The 21,504-nt window shown below is 40.7% G+C and overlaps 2 protein-coding genes across 3 annotated transcripts; one reads left to right on the plus strand and one right to left on the minus strand.

The window, feature by feature from the left end:
* Nucleotides 1-594: 594 nt before the first annotated feature.
* On the minus strand, nt 595-21,229 carry LOC121712337 (kunitz-type protease inhibitor 1-like). Of its 2 annotated transcripts, none has more exons than XR_006032588.1 (11): nt 20,505-21,229; nt 20,116-20,273; nt 19,591-19,732; nt 13,827-13,997; nt 12,804-12,842; nt 12,497-12,622; nt 12,236-12,286; nt 11,816-11,986; nt 11,226-11,285; nt 10,311-10,558; nt 595-606 (listed from the first exon to the last, which is right to left on the minus strand). XR_006032588.1 is itself a non-coding variant. In XM_042096535.1 (11 exons), exons 1-10 carry the CDS (start codon nt 20,902-20,904, stop codon nt 10,371-10,373), a joined length of 1,506 nt encoding a protein of 501 aa, XP_041952469.1. In that variant the 5' UTR covers nt 20,905-21,229; the 3' UTR covers nt 9,341-10,270; nt 10,339-10,370. The 2 variants fall into 2 exon arrangements, 1 of the variants encoding a protein (XP_041952469.1); XM_042096535.1 differs by lacking the exon at nt 595-606 and adding an exon at nt 9,341-10,270 and having other exon boundaries at nt 10,339-10,558.
* On the plus strand, nt 3,120-7,316 carry LOC121712340 (retinol-binding protein 2-like). The gene is made up of 4 exons (XM_042096537.1): nt 3,120-3,274; nt 5,828-6,006; nt 6,710-6,811; nt 7,181-7,316. Exons 1-4 carry the CDS (start codon nt 3,202-3,204, stop codon nt 7,232-7,234), a joined length of 408 nt encoding a protein of 135 aa, XP_041952471.1. The 5' UTR covers nt 3,120-3,201; the 3' UTR covers nt 7,235-7,316.
* Nucleotides 21,230-21,504: the final 275 nt, after the last annotated feature.

The following is a 21,504-nucleotide window of genomic DNA, read 5'->3' on the forward strand; positions in this document are numbered from 1 at the left end:
TGTGAATGTGGATAATACAGTGTGATTTTTGAATGTTAAAAGTTGCAATTGGTGAATAAACTCTTTTGAGAGGTGGATAAACTCTAATAAGAGGTGGATAAACTCTGTTTCTGAAATTTCAGAGGTGGATAAATTGTGTTTACTTGCGTTTAGCCTCCACTACACTCCTGATTGTGAGCCCAGCAATCATGATCCAAATTGAAATGTGTAGTGTGAGTTACCATGTTGTATGCAACAGACAAAAAAATACACAGTGTTTGCCTGGCTTAGGTGTGACTTGCTGTCGAAACAGCATCTCCTAATTAAGCATGTTTGAGTGATTTAACACAATCATTTGGTTCTCTGCTCCAGTGGCATACATTTACTTTCCTTTGATGGATTGATCAACAGGCTTCATCGACAACGTCTAAATGGCGGACTTGTGGTTGTGTTGTGAATGTGGTTATGCTCAAAGGTATCAAGCTAAAGAGATCCATGCAGAGCACACACTGACACATGCATGCACATGTGCGCACACACACACACACACACACGCACACACGCGCACGCACACACACACACACGCGCACACACACACACACGCACACACAGTCTCTTTCTCTTCTCCTCCACATTCACTCTTTCCCAGTAACTTGTTCACCCACACTCTTTGCCTGTTTTGATGTGTGGTGTTCTCTGCAGCCTAAGTTGAGTTTTGATAGGCTAAATGTTTGAGATAAAACAGCTGATCTATGAAAGGTTGGCAAAAGGATTTCATGCTGTCTTGAAAAAAAGTATTTTGAGTGTGTACAAAAATACAGTATTTTATTTTGATGCATGGGCGTGAATATTTTGTAGTTTATTTTGATACATTGTATTTGGTATTTTATTTTAAAATGCATTTTGATTTATTTTTGCCAATCCCTGGTCTCCAGGTAAAGGCACACTTCTTATACACTGATTATACACTGCAAGATCTAATACATTTGCACTCAAATATACCCTTTGACATAATCTTTTCACTGTGGTTTTGGACCCAGTCCATCTTGAATGCTGCCAGCTGATCTACTGGAAAGGAGTGATATACTTCAAATGTGTAACTGTCAGATAAGATACTAAAATAAACATTATATGCAAATGTAATCACTCCTTATAGTTACTGGCCTGGACTCTTTGAAAACCACATCACTCCTCACCAATTGATAGTGTATGTATGAATGAATGAATGAATGAATGAATGAAAACTTTATTGAACAACAATCCACAAGAAGTGCTCAAAAGGATAAAAAAAACACCATAAAGTTCAAATGCTTGTTTCCACTGTAGTCCTTAAGATGGAAGGGGTGTAACAATACATGGACTAAAACATTGAGGACAAAGGGGACAGGGGTCAACTAATAATCAAGACAAACAAATACAAAAAACAATAAATACAAGTCAAGCAGACACACAAACAGACAGTACAATATTCCTAGTACTTCAAGGAATTTTGATTTTGTTTATGAGTTTAATAACCATTTTTTAATTGAAGATTTAAAATTAAAGTAGGAGGAGCTCGACAGTTTAAGGTAAGTCATTCCACAAGACAGCTGCCGAGTACAGGAAAGAGTACTTTCCCATACGGCTGTATGACTGTATTCTGTGGAACTCCCCCTGGTGGAGTAGTTGTGCGTGTCACTAATTTTAGAAAAGTAATTTTGACCGCCATACAGCGAAGTGGCAGTCATATAGGTTTAGTCAGAGTCTTTTTTCTTCAGATCAAAAGGTTATCATACTGAACCGTATCAAAGGCCTTTTGAAGGTCTATTAACACCATGCCACAAAGTGTAGTCTTGTGGCTGATAGGTATCACGGAGATATGATTAAATAGTGACTACACTTAAGGTACCATCTACTATACATGTTTGCAGTTGCCATGTTTGGTGATGAGAGCACCTGTTTATGTGGGCTTACTTTGAGTTAAGAAATGCCTGAAATTATTAAATACCTTAGCTAGCAAATCAGAGGCTATCAAAAGCTCTCTATGAAGAATGATTGTTCCCTGTTGTCAGTACAACGTATTTACTTGATTCTGTGATTTCATCCTTTTGTTTATGCGGCTGACATCTTTGATCATTTATTCTTTATCTGTATGGGAAGCACATCTGGGAAGCAACCACGGGGATAATGCACCTGGCAGTCTACCACAGTCTGTGTTAATATGATCTTGCGCAATGTGCACACTGCTCTTCTGTGTCTAGTCATCAGTGGAAGTGAACTTTGATTCAATTCTTGGATTACCGGTTGTTTGAGATAATCGGTTCCATGACCAATAGGTGCATCAGGGTATCATTGTCCGATTTTGTGTAGGTAAAGCTGGCATATTAAGACCTAATGCCTAACACCTATAACTAACCTTTGATTAGAAATTAAATTTTTGTTTTATACCAATGCCATAATTACTTCAGGTTTCTTCACAATTTAAATGCTTTTATGTTTAGAAGTACCACATTTTTGTTTTATCTTATTATAATGGTTTAATGTGTAAATTTCCATATATTTTTCCAAACTTTTCCTTTATGGAATGTTTTCTATGTTCTACTGGTCCAATAGTTCTGGTATTGCTGTGCTTACATTATTCTCCCAGAAGTCCTGTCCTGGGATGTTTGACATTGGTGTAGAAATTTGTCTTAATTTATCTGCTTTTTGTTATCATATATATTTATAGTCAATGGTTCACGACCTGCAACAGTCTTTTGTGTGGCTATGTTGTCAGGCTGTGTTTGCATTTGAACAGCAGCCTCCCCTCTAATCTAGCTGCCTCCATTAAGTGGGTTCAAAGAGAACAAATATCCTGGACATTAAATACAATATTACTATATCTAAATGTTCTAAGTTTACAAGTAATGTTCATAGAATTAGATAATTTGTCTGTTTGACTGATTTATAGATTCCCCTCACTATCCTCTGTCTTTTTTTCCGCCTCAGCCTTTCTCAATTATGTGATCATTAGTAGACATAAATAAATCTCTGTTCTTTCAGAGGGCAATAACAGTGCTATCAAAAGAACTCTGATCATAGTTCAAGCACAAAAGCACCGACACCCAGACACACACACACATACACACACACACACTATCTTATAAATAGCTGAAACCACGAACCTTACCCTCTTACTATCTTCAAGCCACGACCAGGGACCTTCTCACTCTCAGACTCAACCACACACACACAGAAGCAAAAATGCCTGCAGATTACAATGGGCGCTGGGAGATGGTCAAGAATGAGAACTTTGAGGGGGTAATGAAAGCCATCGGTGAGTTCGTTTTCTCTATTACACACACACACACACACAGTCAAAACAGAAATCATACACAGTGCAGGAAAGTTGCACACAAGTAGGCTACACATATTTAGTCCCTTCATGGAGTCTCTAGTGGTGGGGGGGGGGTTGCATTCATGTTTCAGTTAATGTTAATCTACATTGCTAATAGATGATGTAACTTACTTACTGAGGCATGTTTCTAGACTCTGGACATACATTCGTAAAGGGAGAGTAAAGGATAGAGAGAGAGCAATAGACTGAGAGAGAAAGACAGAGAGAGAAACAGAGGGCTGGTATTTTAAAAGTTAAAAAGTTTAGTCTACAGCTGATTTCGTAGATATGTATGGGGCTAGTGATGGGGGTGATGGAAACCACCATGAGAGTAAAAAACCTTGAGTGTTGAGAAATAAGGCCACGCCAGTTCAAAGGTGATAGGTCAGTGTCTCGTCAGAATCTTGTGAGATCTAAAAATCTTATCACTGAGATAGTGTGTGAGTGTGTGTGTGTGTGTGTGTGTGTGTTGAAAGAAAGAGAGAGAGATTAAATATAGGGCCTTGCAACACATATTGCCACATATTAAAAAAGGACAACCCAAAAAAGAAATACTGTGCAAGATAGTGTCTGTAAATGAAGGACTTTATGTGCAATTGAAATGCTCTATTTGGTCTTTGGTATTTTTACATTTGGTCATTTGGCATTGATTATCCGTTCTGGCAGAGGGGGAAAAAGTGCTAAAATATTGTACTCAAGTAAAGTACCAATACTTTGATGAAATATTACTCAAGTAGGCCTACAAATTAAAGTACCATTCTGAAAACATACTCAAGTAAAAGTAAAAAGTAGTTAATTTAAAATGTACTTTAAGTAAAAGTCACTGGGGGGGGGGGGGGGGGGGGTACTAAAACAATCAGTTTTACTTGGCTCGAGATGCTGCAGCTACACTCTGGGGGACATGAACATGGCTGCTTTAGCTGCTAGCAACTCGAGCTAGATAAAACCGATTGTTTCAGTTTTTGTTCGTACCAACAGTACTCGGTGACCTTGAGAAATGGAGATCTATGTGGAAAAATCACCAGAGTTATCCTTTAAGTTTGAACAGTAGTTGATTTTCAAAGTTAGTTGCACTCATCCTTCGTCGCTTTGCAGTGAACAGTAGTCCAGCAAAACTGAAAAGCTGCTCACAGCTGAGGCAGGCAGGCCCATGTTGAGTTGCAGCATTTCAGAATCTTCCAGGAAACGGCATGGGGGCCATTATCTGGCAGTGGAAGGAACATCACTGCATCATCAACCGACCATGCACAGGATCTCCTCACAAGATTTCTGACCAGGAAATCAGAAGGATAGTCAAAAGAGTAGTCCAAGAGCTAAGGACCACTTGGAGAAAGCTCCAGAAAGACTTGGAGGCTTACAATTGTTATAGAGAAAATTATAGGTAATGCATTCCAACTCCATACACGCTTACCTGCCACGACTCCATTACTGACCCCATTAAGATCAGGGGATCAAGACTGGGCGCCAGCTTGATTCATACCTGTTGTAGGCTACATGCTGATCATTGTCACTGTAGTGGTTTCGGGCGTGATTTTTTTCTCTCCCTTTCTGTTTTCGTTAGTCTTAAGTTAACTTTTTTTTTTTTACTCAAGTAATGGATGGGATTTGCGATGTAGCAAAGTACAATACTTCACTCAAAATGTAATCAAGTAAGATTTAAAATATCGATTTTATGAACTACTTAAAAAACACAAAATACAGAGAAAACCTACTCAATACAGTAACATGAGTAAATGTATTTCGTTACTTTCCACCTCTGCGTTACGGATGTGTTTTTCATATGGCATGGATACCATTCATTGCTACTCTCACTCTTATTAATGTGTGTGTGTGTGTGTGTGTGTGTGAGTGATTCAATAACAATGTTTCACTAGTTCGCCCATTGGATTGCTTAGACTGAGTGCAGAGAATAGAAAGTTTGGCTTGGTAGCTGGCCATGGTCCCAGGATACCAATAGCGGAGATCACATGTGAGTAATGTGCGCTAACAATGGATGAAGGGTAATTTAGAGCTTAGAGCTAATAATGAAATCCAGGAGCAGGGGAGGAGGTGGGAGGCTTTGCAACTCTAGTGTGACATAATGGGCAGTAAGGAGGGTTTTATTCCCTACAAACTTAAACTTAAGTGGGTTGAGTGATGGCTGTCTATCAACCCTATATGGGCTCCTCCCGAACTTTGTTCAGAAAACATAATTTATTTATGGGTGGGGCTGGGGTCACCATGCAGTGGGATTGTCAACTTTAATTGGCTTCTGCATCTGTAGCACTGTGAAATTATTTGAGTCTCAGTGAGGTGCAACACCTGATACATCAGAGAGAATATTTCCGGTTTCTTGGCATAGGCGGCACAGAGAATTGGTCTGCCACTACAACACTTTGTGTTAGGTTAGTCAGGCACACACACTTGATTTTTGTTGTGACTGAGCCCCTGCGTGCGTGGGTGCGTGCGTAGGGCTTTTTTTTATAGGTGTATTAACACATTTGTTTTTTGCAGACATCGACTTTGCAACACGCAAAATAGCAGCTCATCTGACACAGACTAAAGTACTTGTCCAGAATGGAGACCGTTTCGAGACCAAGACACTCAGCACCTTCCGCAACTATGAGGTCAACTTCACCGTTGGAGAGGAGTTTGAGGAACAAACCAAAGGCCTGGACAACAGGACGGTCAAGGTGCAATACCATGTGCTGCATCTATCATGTATATCCATACTGTTTAGTTACTTTTACAAGTGCTGCCTTATGTAAGGGATAATGTATAGAATGCCAGTCATTATCCGAAAATAAGTCCCTTCAGGGCGAAGCAAGACTTTTTCCCCGATAATGACAGCGTTCTACACATCTATTCCGTATAACAGGACACCTTGGCGGCCATTATCCCTTACTTAATCACAAAAAAGGGAACAATCAAGGTACAATTCTATTAGGACATGTTAGTGCAGCAATAGGTACTATTCGCATAGAATAAAGTGCCAGTTCAAGTGAAGTTCAGTCAAGAAAAGGAGGTATAGTCAGAATAAAGAAGGTTGTGGTAAGTGCTACTTTAAACATGTCCAGTTGTTTAGTAGCCTAATACTAGGAGATTGATTTAGAGGGACGTCCCTACTCTGGTAGGAGATGGTAGCACAATCACATAAGTCACTTCCTCAGCACATATCCTTGTCTAATCAGTGTCTCCATAAAAGTGTCAACATCATTAGATTAGATTAAGATACATGAGATTAGATAATAAACGCACACCTTATGATCTCAGATAATAGATATTACAAACAATTCACATAGAACTGTACCTAAAATAAGAAAGTGCATAAATGCGGATATGTTGTGGAGTATTTTGTTTCTTGAGTTGTCTGTGTCTGTGTCTGTGTGTGTGCAGACACTGGTGAAGTGGGATGGGGATAAGCTTGTGGCCGTGCAGAAGGGAGAGAAGGCCAATCGCGGCTGGACGCAATGGATTGAGGGAGACATGCTATACCTGGTAGGTCAACGCATCTGTCAATCACTCTGAGCAGCCATTCATTACTACAGACCACACACCAGATGGGAACATCCTCACAGAACTTACAAATATGCAAACATGCACCCACATGGTAACACACACACACACACACACCATACAAACATAAATATACCTAAATATCCATAGAAACAATAGAAATGCATAAATAAACAAAGCAAGCAACTACGCTCCGATTGAAACGTTCCAACCATGTATGAAACCACATAAACTAAGAATAAGTGTCTGAATCTGAAAATGGCCTCCCAGATACACACGCATGGGGGCGTAGATATTTTCTATCAATCATGCTTATGTGTACATGTGTGTGTGCATCTGTGTGTGTTACAGGACATCACAGTGGAGGATCAAGTGTGTCACCAAGCCTTCAAGAAGAAAGAGTGATACCTAGGCCTTGCATCATCCAATCCAGCTATCTTGATAATGAAACCCATTGCACATTTAATTAAACTGAATTCATATTAAACTGGGTTCATGTGACTATGTACTTGCATAGCTGTGTATACAGAATATGGACTATATTTACATAGCTGTGCGTGTGAATGAATGTCAAGCTGTGTGATGAAATGTGAATAGATCAGAGTCCTTAAGTCAGAATCAGAAACACATCTGCACATACTGATATTAATTTACTGTGAAACATCACACCAAGGGCCCTATTTTGGCGATCAGAAATGGATGGTCAGAGGCGCAAAGTTTAAAGACGTTAAAGGCGTGGCCAGTCCACCATCACATATTTGTGTAATTTTGGTGTAATTTTATGATCAAATGCTGGGCGCAAAAGGGTTGATCTTATGTTTCTTAACCAGTCATGGGTGTGTTTTGGGTGTAACATCCTTTAAACCAATGAGAATGACATCAGTCATTCCCTTTAACAGTAAGCAGCACAACTTCAAACAGCACATCAGTACTTGCACGCGAGACCATATGGAACAGGGATTCCACTGAACCTTACTTTACTAAAAACCTGTTTGTGACTAGCAGAGTATAACCTACATGCATCTGCACTCACCTATTATTTAAACTCATAGGCAAAGTGGGCACAAAGTTTAATAAAAGTGGAGCGCATGGCAAACAATTCCCCACTTTATTGAGTGTAAGATAAGAATAAGCCTTAAGTCGTGCTTTACGCCACCTTGCGTCGGGTGCACGATAGGGCCCCAAGTCAAACACTGAAAGGATATAAAATAATTATCAGGCTGGGCTCTACTGCCCCCTTCAGGACACCTGTTAATCATGTAAGATGCCACCTTTCTCCACAGAGTATTCAAAACGTGCATTAGCTGACTAAAGGCAAAATAAGCGGGGGAAAAATATGCTGATTGTATTTGATCATAATTAATTTATTGATGAATTCATGTGTGATATTATTTACAATTATAAATCAGATATTTGATGTACTATATAAATATTTCACCATACCTCCTTTAAAAGGAGGAGGAATAATTGTTCATATTCACCAAATGTATCATAACACAAATAATTCAAATCACAAACAGTGAGAAAATAACGGAGCTCTCTAAATGAAAACACAGCAGTAAAAACATCAGTGTAAAAATGAAACTCTGGTGTGTGTGTGTGGTAACATGGTGTACACACATCATGACAACAAACCAGATTAAGTGGAAAATCTATGTAATTTTTTTTTTACCAGTATTCTCAAAGATAAAAACATATGGCTTGGTGTTGAATCGTAGTACATATTTGCCCGAAATGTTTTTTACTACATAAGAAAATGTGTGTGATATACAATATGTTATGGACAGTTGTGAGTTCCCTTATCCTGAGCAAACAGAAACTGATGAAAGCAATGACAAACATTGCCCTGAAAGTCAGTGCACCCTTCAGCAGTGAGAGAGAGAGAGAGAGAGAGAGAGAGAGAGAGAGAGAGAGAGAGAGAGAGAGAGAGAGAGAGATGTCTGATGCTGACTAACCTTGGCACCATATGCAAAACATGGAAATTTTCATTTCTGTGCACAGGTAGCCATTGTAGGAATGAGGAAGTTGCTGCCATCAGATTATTAACTTGGAGCAACAGCGCTTCTTAGAAAGACTTCTAGTTAAAAACTTGCACCCACTCACACAACTGCATACACTCAAACACACAAAACCATATAGATGCTTATATATGTGTGTATATTCCTCTAGTCCAGGGGTGTCAAACATACGGCCCGCGGGCCGGATGCAGCCCGCTAGATGGTTTAATCCGGCCCAGACTTGTAGAGAATACATTTCTGACGATGTCAAAAAAAAAAAATCTCTAGCCCATTCCTGTGAGGAGTTATGAATTTTCAAAGAAATAACCGAAATGCTCAATTCAGCCGCTAGGCGCAGCCAAAAAACTAAAAAAAAAGTTCAGAGTTGACTGGTCCTGTGCTGTCAGTTTGGCTACATTGTCGGGAGAAAAGCAGGCGTTGCGACAAAATTCAGAGACAAAGTGCAGCCTGCAAACGGAGGACAAGATGTTTGGGCATTTTATTGTATTTTGCACCAGGAAGTGTTGTGTTGTAAAACACTAAACTTGGATCATGTTAAAGTGTGGTTGTGCAAACTGTAAATTTAATCAGGTCGCGAGGTCTGACTCACCGTCAGTTTGACTGTTTTCTCAGTGATAATGGCATTCTGTCTGGCTTACCATACCACGCTGTAGTACGGTGGTTAAGCCGAGGTGCCGTACTCAAGCGTTTCTTTGAACTACGAGAGTAAATTGGACAGTTCTTGAAGAAAAAAGGCAGACCAGTAGCAATGGGTGCAGGATCTGGCCTTTATGGTGGATAGCCTATTACACAGCACCGCCACCTAGCCTTCAAAATTATTTGATCTGATGTAACCTAATCGTATCAGTTGATCGTATTGCTCATGCACTGCTAACTTATGTTTGTTAAATTCATTTTATTTTTCATACATTTGCACATTTACATTTTTAAGGCAGGATGTTAACTTTCTTCGTAGCTCCCACTTGAGTTTAGTGTGGTGAGTTGGTTCAGGTGGTCAGATGTAAAAATGTAGGCCTATCCACGCAACTATAAAAATAAACCAGTTGTTTATGAGAGTGAAATGCATTGTATTTCGATTTCATTGGCCTCTCTGAATAAATGTGTAATAATCTAATACATCCCTTGTGATTATGTAGGCTACAAATGTAGGCTGAAGGGTAAAGCATAGCCTACTTTGGAGTTGTCAAAGGATGTTTTGCAATTATTTCACTGGTCCGGCCCACTTGAGATCAGATGGGCTGTATGTGGCCCCTGAAAGGAGTTTGACACCCCTGCTCTAGTCCAATTCAAAACTAATGAGCACACACAGAGTGAGAAGAATCAGACAGCCAACACAAATCGTGCTAAAACTATTGTGCATTTACTTGCGTGGATGACACATACTTTCTCACACACACACACACACACACACACACACACACACACACACACACACACACACACACACACACACACACACACACACACACACACACACACACACACACACACTTAACATTTGAGGCCCAAACCAATGTAGCATCTCAGACAGGCTTGGTAGTAGCCTTGTAAACCAGGTGTTCGGAGTCGTCCGTCAGTGGGAGCTGGGCGCCGTTGGTGGCCACACGCATGTGCTGACCCTTCTTCCTGCGCTCCTTCAGGAAACAGTAGCCCAGCAAGGCCAGGATGGCCAGGATGCACACACCCAGCACCACTGCTATGGCAACGGACCCTAAACACAGCCAGCCATCACAGAGATGTCGTTGGTACAGTTAATACACAGAGTTCCATTCAACTGAATACAGCTAACAATGGTATTAAATTGCAATAGCCTATGATTAAATGTAATGGAATATTCAACTAAGGTAGACTGCTGTTGTTCACACTAAGCTATTTATGGTTTCCGATATACTCTGAGTCTCTGGCCCTCTCTTAGTGCCAGGCATAGTGAGCTGGCCCTAGGAAGAAAACGTTTGGGGACCACTGGTTAAGACATACAGTCTCAACTAAGCCTTTAAATAGATTACCAAGACTACCAACTAGTCTAGAATAGGAGTATTCAGAAATTCCAGTCAATTACTCATGTTGCGTTACACTGGTGACTCGTTTGCCTAGACGTGATAAGCAAGGTAGCCCCACTGACAAAGCAAACACAAAAGTGCTAAGAAAGTGGGTTAAGGGTTTTTTTTAAAAAAAAGCACACACAAAGGTAAATATTTCCTTCCCCCTAAAGATTAGTTATTTCACCACCAGTGTCAGTCAGTTGACTTAATATTAGGCAAATATGCTGGGTTGTCTGAACTCAACTAGGATATTTGATACAAACCAAAATAAGTGAGTTTCATAAATCCCACATTGGCAAGAAAAGCAAATCAGTGTCAGATAAAAATGGCTCTTACCTGACTGTGTTTCTTCTTGCTCATGACGCTCAAACAGCCCTCGAGCAAAGACATCAGTTTCTGGAAGAAAGTAGAATAAGAACGCATGGTAATAACAAAACTGGATTCTTTAGCAGTATATGACAGTTTGTAGACTTATATCATGTCATGTTAACACCAATATGGTACATTTGTTGATGCTGAGTTGGATGTGAAAGATGTATTTAAATTGAAAGTAAAATATTTTGCAACAATATTGATGGATCAATCATCTACTTCAATCAAACATTCAGATGAAACACACATTTGGGTTTGATCTTCACACAGTTTGTAAGATTCATAACTTGGGACTTTCCATTGAGTTTGATGGCTTTTATCTGACTCTGACAAAAATGACCTTCTAACCTTAGCCTATAAAGAATAGGGGTGTCTCACTATTTTAACTCTAAGGGGAATGAGTGAGAATGCAAAACAAAATCTAACTTGGGTGTTTTTCAGTGGGAATTAAACAGGATTTGTGTGAGAATGAGACTCAGTAGAAGGGTCTGTAATTCTGCTTGCATGCCTTGGAGTAGATGACTTCATTTGTCCAGGTGTGTCCAGTGGCCTACCTGTGACAGATTTGCAGCGGTCCATGCAGTCATCCTCTTGCTCAAAATTGTTGTCATTGCCGCTGCAGCCACCGTAGTTGAAACGATGGCACTTGCGGCTGAGAGGGTCGTAGTACCATCGGGTCATACTTGCTCGACACGGGCCAGTGACCGGAGGTTCCGTGCAACGAGCTAGGGAGATCCAAACATGAGATGCATAATAGGAAATCCAATCTTCACACAGTTATTTACATGCATTAGTATTTCAATTAGGACATTAGGATTTGATACAATGTCTGTGTGTGTCTGAATGTGTGTGTGTGTGTGTGTATGTGTGTATGTGTGTGTGTCTGTGTTTTGGAGCTTATGGTGTTAAGTCAAAGTTTAAAAAGCAGCACAATGAACCAGGTGAATAAAGTTAATGGAACTTCACAAACACACCTTTCCATTTGTTCAAATCCACGTCCAACAGCCGGGTAAGAGTGTTATTCACTGGAGATGAAAGACAAAAGACAAAATCAATCAATATCAAGATTTAGTCGATTCAATCGTTGTGATTCAGACCAATACAGCAATGCATTTTAGTGATTGATGGTGTGTGTGAGTGTGTGAGTATGTGAGTGTGTTAGTGTGAGAGTGTTTTTTTTTGTTTGTGTGTGTGGTGTAGTGTGTGTGTGTCGTGTAGTGTGTGCGTTTCCTCACACTCCCTGCAGTCAGCCTCGTCTGAGCCATCACTGCACTGGGCCACTTCGTCACACTCCAGAGTCTTGTCCAGACAGCAGCCGTTATCGCACCTGAACTGCTCCGCCTGGCACATCTTCCCACACACTTCACACAGGGTCAAAGTAAAAGAAGGGGTACGTTGAGTTTTGTGTGTGTATGTGTGTGTGTGTGTAGATGTCACCATTCAAGATGTACATGCACTTCAGAGATCCGATGAACAGTGAATTTATATTCCACGGTTAATTCAGTCTTGTGTCTGAATATTGTGTCTGCTTTTTGAGCTCACCTTCAGTTGCTGGAGTGATAGTCCTTCCAGATGCAACAGCTGTAGAGAGAGACAGAGAGAAAGAGAAGCCATACAGCTTCATATTAAATAGTTTAAATAACAGACTCAGTGCTTCAGCAAGATAATGACGCATACCCATATCAAACCTGACCTAACTCTATTTCTGCATGTTACAAACATACACATCAAACAGACGGTTCAAAGCCTGAGAATGGTCTGACATTTATGCTCCTGCCGTTGTAGCGGATGACAATCCAGTTAGGCGGGGATCACATTGGAAATAACAAAGCAGCAGCAGTAATGCGTGACGCAATGCTCAGACCATAATAGTGCAAACACAGTTCTATTTCCTTCCTAAGTTACACAAACGGTCTACGGTCGCGTTATGCTTTGAAAGCTGAATGGAGTTCAACCATAGTTTATGCCATGTCTTTGTAATGATAGAAAAGAAAGATGAAAAAATGAGTTGGATTGCAACTGCATAGCTTTGTTTGGCTGTCTGTGTATCTGTATTGTGTGTGAATGGGCTGTGTTTAGTTCAAATACATGCAAAAACGGTGGCAATTCATTTACTGTATTGCATGTGTATTACATTATCTATGGGAGAGAGAGAGAATACGCTGTTTTAGTTAGAGTCAGAAAAAGAGAGTGAGTGAATGAGTGAGTGAGTGGTTGGTTAAATGTGTGAGTGAGTGAGTGGTTGGTTAAATGAGTGAGTGGTTGGTTAAATGAGTGAGTGAGTGAGTGAGTGAGTGGTTGGTTGGTTGGTTAAATGAGTGAGTGAGTGAGTGAGTGAGTGAGTGAGTGAGTGAGTGAGTGAGTGAGTGGTTAAATGAATGAGTGGTTGGTTAAATGAACAAGTGAGTGAGTGAGTGAGTGAGTGAGTGGTTGGTTAAATGAGTGAGTGAGTGAGTGAGTGAGTGAGAGTGGTTAAATGAGTGAGTGAGTGGTTGGTTAAATGAGTGAGTGAATAAGTGGTTGGTTAAATGAGTGAGTGAGTGAGTGACAGAGAGAGGGAGGTACCTGAGGCACCTTTGCAGGCATCAGTGCACTCCTTCTCGGACAGGTAATTGTTGCGGTTGCCCTTGCATCCACCAAACATGAACTCCTCACACTGGTCAGTCACAGCATTGTAGTTCCAGCGGGGGAAAGACCCGCGACAGGGGCCCACTTTCTTAGGGGCCAGACACTGACCTAGAGACAGACACATAAAATATACAATTAAGAACAAATAAGCACACATTTAGAATACATTGCACACAGTCACACACACAGACACATACCAGTGAAAGCATATAAATACACAACATGCCCAAGCAAAGTCCTTTTAGACAAGTCCCCCCACTGGGCGGCCATCTTGGAATGCACTTTGGCCAGTTATCGGGCAGCTATTTTTCTATGTCACATGAATGGGGAGGCATACAGGATGGGGTGGGATAGGTGTAGACAACAGCCATACAACTGCATTACAAACTAACCCCATGCATTTCTATGGAAGATTCTTTGAGGGCTGTGTCTCCTCATTAAAAAGTCTCTGGCCAAAGAACCATGATGTTCTTACATCAAATGCAATTATTGTATTTCAACCTTAAAGTAAAACCCATACAATTTTAACTCTGAAAAACAATGGAAAGAGCACCCCCCCCCCCCTCCCCCTCCCCACATCATTACCAAAATGCCAATAATCAATCTGGATCATTGACACTTAGTGCTGGGCGGTATACCGGTTCACACCGTATGCCGGTGTATATTTTCGTTATGATATGATTTGTTTATATACCGCCATACCGATGTATTTGATTACACAACGTTTGAAACGCTGCGCCGCGTGACAGTGTTTCAGACGGGACTTTTTTCACACACACGCATGGTGCCACTGCGAGGCATAGTGAGGGTGAACACAAAACACCTTAAGTTTTTCCCCTGAAGTATGACCCTTAAGGCTTAATTTCTCCTTAGGTAGGGGGTTTATTTAAGGGTGTTGCACAGAATACCTTAAATTGTTTCTTTAGTTAAGGAAAAACGTTAAGGGATACTGCATTGAAAGGGATTTAGAGTCACGAAAATTCTATTGAGAATGTTCAACAGCTGTAACTAGCTGGCTAGTAGGTGATGTCGTTAGTTAGCAACCCACCGAACACAGTGAAGTTTAAAGGTGCCATGTGTAATGTCTGCCAAAAAATCAATTCATACTCCACATTCCATAAAAGATGGGGCAGTATACCTCCAGAAAGTGAGTTTGTCTACCCTAGAGTAACAACCGAGACACGTGTATTGCAGTTTGGCTGGCGGTTGTTACCCGCATACTGCCTCCCATGGCCGAAACTGGTATTATGACACTTGTCGGGCTGTGGCTAGTAATTTAGCATGCTAATTCAGGTTGATATCTCTTCAGCACTATACCTTGTCATTTTTTTAATGACATCATCACCCTTATTTCCTTCCATTCTTTTGATGCGTGTAGCTCATTTTTTGGATATTTTTACCTCAATTCTTACACATGGTACCTTTAATGTTCTTATCATAGACATATATACAGTCTATGGTTCTTATCATTCATCTCACCTTAAGAATATTCGCTGAAATTATCCAGGTAGCAAGTAAAGCATGTTATATACATGCACTGAGCAATTCTAGCTGGCTAGTTAGAAATGATCCTGTCATCAGAGCACCAAAACGAACTTTTTTGTTAATGTTTTGCCTAGCGAACCAAACCGAAGCTCATGGCAGGCTAACAAGACATCCACATCCACATGAAGTTAACGTTAGCCTACCACTAATGTCATGTAAACCACACAATAACAATAAGGCATGTTTCTGATAGGCCTATTTGACAGAGTAAGCATATTAGCTGAGAGGTTTTATTTTAAATTGTATAATTTCCAAAAAAATTATAATTATTGCAAGTTGCACTACTTTTTGTATTGGTTTTATACAAGATGTTTGTGAAATTTGCACAGTAAAAGTTCTGTATTTTGACTGCAATTGTCTTTGCATTCTGATTAGATTCTTCATTAGAATCATGAGTGGCTCTTTGTAAACAGCATCATTTTCTGGGGCCATGCAAAACTGCATTGCCACTAGTGTGGAGTTATTCTACATCATGACCGTAAAATAGACCATCCTTAGTCAATGTACTGCAGCAATTCCTCTCTCAACCTGTAGAAAATGCTGTGAACATCTGATTATGCATGGGGGAAAAAAATACCGTCATATACCGTGAAACCGTAAGAATTTTTAAAAATACCGTGATATACATTTTTGGTCATACCGCCCAGCACTATTGACACTATTGATTAATGATTGATGATTGTTATACTGCTACTCTACTCCGTCATATCCCTGAATGTCCTCATTACGCAACACAAACAACAGAATCTCCACTTTCAAACTGAACAAGTTAAGCCTATTATGAAGCCAGGGCCATAAAACACTATGTGGACAGGGTAAATTATGTTAGCATTGCCACACACACACACACACACACACACCACACCCAGTCCAGGAGAGGTACACCGTGCCAATGTCAGTGCCACGTGAGGGAGACATGACATGGGTGTGGCTAAAGACACAAGGTGCCATTTGACAGAAAAGTGACGAGCGCCATGGCAACCTGAGCAGGTAACAAACATGTCCATCCATACGGCTTTGCTCCTGGACAGCTCTCTGCTTACGAAGCCTGTGCAATGTGTGGCCACCTACACCCAGCCTGGTCTTCGGAACATCTACATTTGCACTATACTGACTATGTAGTGAATAAACACCATATGGTTATTCACTAGTGCAATATGTAGTTAATAAACACCATATAGTTATTCACTAGTGCAATATTTAGTGAATAAACACTATATGGTTATTCACAGTGCACTATGTAATGAATAAACACCATATGGTTATTCACTAGTGCAATATGTAGTGAATAAACAGCATATGGTTATTCACTAGTGAACTATGTAGTGAATAAACACCATATGGATATCCACTGGTGCACTATGTAGTGAATAAACACCATATGGTTATTCACTAGTGCAATATGTAGTGAATAAACACCATATGGTTATTCACTAGTGCAATATGTAGTGAATAAACACCATATGGTTATTCACTAGTGCAATATGTAGTGAATAAGTGGATGTTTTGAACACAGGGCTGTTCTCACCGGTGAAACTGTAGGAAACATCCGACAATGGCTAGACAGTGAGTCTGTCTTATTACCTGAACACCTGCAGACTTGCACACTTGTCCATCTGAACATGACACCAGACACCTGACACAACTGAGCTAAGCCAGGTTTGAGTCATGTCATGGATGAGCACAATCCCACATGCAGCAAGGGATCTGCGGGCAAAACCAAATTAAAATGCAAAACCAACCTGATTTCAGTCCATGGAAACAAACCATTCCCATGATATTAACACTAAGTTTCCGAATTCCAAGGTATAGATCATTGCAGCTTCTGTCAAGCAAGGGGCCTTACAAATCTGCCCACTTGTTATTTTTGATAAGCAGAATTGAACCCATATCTAAGAAGAAGCATTACACCTATGAAAATACTTCTTTAAGTGTTTCAATTCCATGGTATAAGGTTGGTCATAACACAATAACCTTGTCAAGCAAGGAAGCATTGCAAGCCTGTTGCTTGTTTGCTGATGTGTGTCACTTCATGCCGCTAGCCATGTTTGTTCATAACATCAAACAAAAGAAGAAATGCAATTCATATACACTTTAGCACCATGAAAAACTGTGACTATGACTAGCAGATACTTGTTTATCAAAGTGAAAATGAAGGTGGATTTAAAAGTGACCAACAGCAACCATACTTTTAATGTTGTACATTTACATTTGCATTATGTAATCCTAATAGTAAAATCTACCTAATGAATAAAAAGATGATACATGTTTGCATTTAAGGTTGTATCAGCGATTTCAGGCCCAAAAAAGGCCCAAACATAACTGATCACATTAATCTAATCTTTTCTAACAATCCAGTTGTCTGCCCCATAACCAGGCCATCAAAAAACCGTGTCTCTGTAGGCACCCTAGGCTCTGATATCTGTACACAAAAACAATTGCTACCAACAAGGCAAACTCAAAAGCAAAATAAAGTGTTTCAACCAATAACCGACGAGATGCGTGTTTAGGAGAGTTTTAATTGCACTGGAGTTAGGGGGAGGGAGTAGCGAACTAGCTCTCTGTTTTGTTTGAACATCAACAGAAGTGACGTATCCTCGCTATCACTAATACAATCTTTAACATTCCAGCAAGCTGGCCATCCTGGCTGACTTCAGAGGAATAACTGCCCCTCTCTATATTCAAGCTACACTATATATAAACACTTGGCTATAGTAATCCACTATGGTGTGTCATGATAGAGTTTTGAAAGCGTGCCGTCCTTCACAGAAATAATATTTGTTTATTCATGTTTCAATCCTAAGTATGTATTTCCTTTATAATTGTATGTATTGTTAATACTTTCTTATTTGGTCCAGTCGGGGTGGGATGGGGTGGGCCGGGAGGGGGGGAAGTTTTGTGTGTAAGAAAAAGAAAAGCTCATGTAACTGTACTGATGTGTCTGTTTAGAATCTATATTTCTCAACATTCCAGCGAGCTATGTGGTCATTAACCTTTACAGTAAGAAACCCCGTTAATACTTGTACACCATATGAACCTGGGACCACCAATGAACTTTGCCTTCCTCTCCCAATTCTTCTCTGGTGTCCTTTCACACATCTTCCTTCCTTCTCTCTACCTTCTTCTAATCTTTATCCCTCTCTCTGTCGTTCTCTTTAGCTTTACCTTTATCTCAATCCATCATTCTCTTCCTTGTATATCCACATACAGGATACCCTTACCAAAAGAAAAAACACTAAGAGAGACTTCCTTGCATTTCTGGCAGGAATGTCCATCGTTCTAACGCACACACACACACACACCCACCTTCCTCAGCCGAGACTCCTCCCACAACTAAGCAAAGGCGCTCAGCCTCCCACAAGACAACATGGCAGTTCCAGATCTATCAAAACAAGTTAAACCTGTTCCTAGAGCGGCTGAGGTGTGGGACCGGAAAGGGTGGGGGACCTCCCTACGCAATCACAGAGAGGGACAAACACAAACACACACACACACACACACTCTCTCTCTGAGTCAGTGACCCACCTTCTCTCTTACATGTGAGGTCTAGGTGTGTGGAAAATTTTAACCTATGTATTGGTGACTTTTACAGACTGATGGTGTTCACCTACAGACCGACCTCCACCGGTCAGCATCAACTGCCATGTGTGCACATCTGTAGACCGTAACAAACACAAGAAATCCTCCCACGCTACAACCACCACAACAATCTGGAGACATGTCCACAACATGCCCAGTAGAGTTCTTGTAGACATAACATGTTATCCAAACAGTCAAGCAAAAGTTGCGCTAAATATGTTAATTCATCTTAAACAGGGAATTGTAGTGCCCTTCATTAGAAAATGTGGTGTATTCAGACAACCCCTTGTATTGATTATTTTAACACTCCTGATTTAGTCAATAAAGGGCGTTAATTAGGGTGTTAAGAGTGATTTGATTCAGTCAACTGGGTGTGAAGGTGCAGGGAGGGACTGAAACCCTTAAGACAGATAGGCCAGACCTAGACAATCGATTGGGAAAGAGCATTCTAGAACATTACATTAATTCTAGAACATTACATAATTTGAATTAGAACCTCAGAATTAGTTGTACGTTCTGGAGTTCTGGAATAGGCCTACTGAGAACTCAAATATATTTTAAAGCGGAATGTACTCACCCTCAGACTGCTCAGGTGTCAAGACTAGAACAGTGACCTGTGCAGTATCTGTCTGATCACTGGTGTCGGTGACCTTCAGCTCAAACTTATACACACCGGGCTTTAGGTTGGACAGCTCGATTTGGTCCTTTAATTTAGTTTTCTTTATGAAGAGGGTGGATTAGGGTAGAGAAAAGACAAACACTAAATGAAAACATCACCCAAAATTATACAATGATGGTCATGGTTCTCAATCCCATCATTACCTACACAGATGTTATTCAGGTAAACTACCACAACCATGACAACATAACCAAAATGATAGTCCTGACTGAGTGACCCCAAAAATATGTAGCATGGCCGGTGACACTCCTCCAATGAGTAAATGAGAATCAAAACATTACACAGTGGTGGTGAAAAATGATGTCACTACAGTGTCACATAATGTAAAACAACAACTCCCACTATAGTTATGCACCTTACCTCACCTCCTAAATCACCAGTTATGAAATAAGATAAGGCTTCCATCTACCATAGCCAACTCACCTGCATCTTCACAGAGGGGTCTCCTGACACCTGGCTCCACATGTAACTGATGATGTTATCGTCATCCCAGCTCTGGTGTCCATTTAGGGTGACTATTTCATTGGGCTGGACCACCATGTCCTGCCCCGCGTCAGCGATGGGATGCTTGTCATCTTCACCTGCAGGCATGACAGAACTGCGTTTTTGTTTCTGAGACAGTCTGCTTCTGATTAGAATTCCGAAACTAATAAACCCAATTCTGAGTAAGCTGACAGGACTGAAATAACGAAATAAAATAATCTTAACCCAGTAAACAATTCCGACCACTACACGTTCTGATAAAAACAAGTTGAGATAAACCACAGAAGTTTCACAATAACTAGTGTTGCACTATTAGTTCGTTCACTAACCTGGGTCAGTTGTTGGTCCATCCAGGTAGTTGTCATAGACGGAGTCAAGGATGTAATTGATGAAGCCATCCTTTCTCACAAATCTGCACACATACTTCTGCTTGTACAAGCAATCAAAGAGGAAACAATCTGGTAGATCCTGCTCAACGCCAGTTTTGTTGATCAATGCCAGGTTACAGTTCAGATCTCGACAACAGGCAGCGACACATTCCTTGGGGCTCACCTTCAGCGCATCAATATATGTTGCTCCCTCCTTCACGGAGTCGACCGTATTTAGGACAAAGTTGTCTTGGCCTTTCTCAAATGTCTTGGTACAGCTTTGGTCTGTGACGTCTGCGAGACTTCTCTGCAAACATAGTAGGAAACAGCTCCAGATCACCACAAGACGCGTGGAGACCATTTTAAAGTCTTTGAATATACCCAAATAATTCCAATATCCCGTCTTAACCAGACGCAGCACAGTTTGTAGGTTAAAATATTACTCTTTGTTGAGAAGCGCTTCAAGATGATCCTTCAAACGTTTTCACTAGTAGCAGGCGCTTTAGTTTTCTGTTTTACACTGGATTGTACACGTCCAGAAAGTTGATCGACAGTCTGTAGGTCTAGCCTACTTCCAGGCAGCCCGATTAAAATGTCTGTTAAAATGTTGGTTCGTTCAAGTGAAATGCTGTGAAACTGGTCGGTTTCAACTTCCACACTGGTGTGATTCACTCGGCTCACGAGTTTCTGTACATATGACGGGGGCGGAGATTAAAGCATTTTAACCAGCTGTTAAAAGCGCAGGTGTGCCGGGCATACCTTCAACCAGGAAGTCACCTGCCCAGAGTCCCAGACGCAGTGACGCACAATCGAGAGAGCAAACACGTCTGAAATCCAACAAAAAGGGTTTTATTTGTCCTTTTACTGTCAGTATCTGTCCACAGAGGGGTTCATGTCAATGAATTATGTGGGAGGTGAACCTGTCTCTACAATTAATTAAGGCTTCCCACAAATGTCTAGA

The sequence above is a fragment of the Alosa sapidissima genome, chromosome 6 (assembly GCF_018492685.1).
Source record: "Alosa sapidissima isolate fAloSap1 chromosome 6, fAloSap1.pri, whole genome shotgun sequence".
Classification (NCBI taxonomy): Eukaryota; Metazoa; Chordata; class Actinopteri; order Clupeiformes; family Clupeidae; genus Alosa; species Alosa sapidissima.

Excerpts from the sequence above, each read along its gene's own strand:
- LOC121712337 (XM_042096535.1), bottom strand. The coding sequence starts at position 20,904 with ATGGTCTCCACGCGTCTTGTGGTGATCTGGAGCTGTTTCCTACTATGT. Across the intron at positions 19,733-20,115 it reads ACCCCTCTGTGAAGATGCAG|AAAACTAAATTAAAGGACCA; the intron begins GTGAGTTGGCTA and ends CTCTTCATAAAG. Across the intron at positions 12,843-13,826 it reads TGCCTGCAAAGGTGCCTCAG|CTGTTGCATCTGGAAGGACT; the intron begins GTACCTCCCTCT and ends CTCTCTCTACAG.
- LOC121712340 (XM_042096537.1), top strand. The coding sequence starts at position 3,202 with ATGCCTGCAGATTACAATGGGCGCTGGGAGATGGTCAAGAATGAGAAC. Across the intron at positions 3,275-5,827 it reads GGGGGTAATGAAAGCCATCG|ACATCGACTTTGCAACACGC; the intron begins GTGAGTTCGTTT and ends TGTTTTTTGCAG. Across the intron at positions 6,007-6,709 it reads TGGACAACAGGACGGTCAAG|ACACTGGTGAAGTGGGATGG; the intron begins GTGCAATACCAT and ends GTGTGTGTGCAG.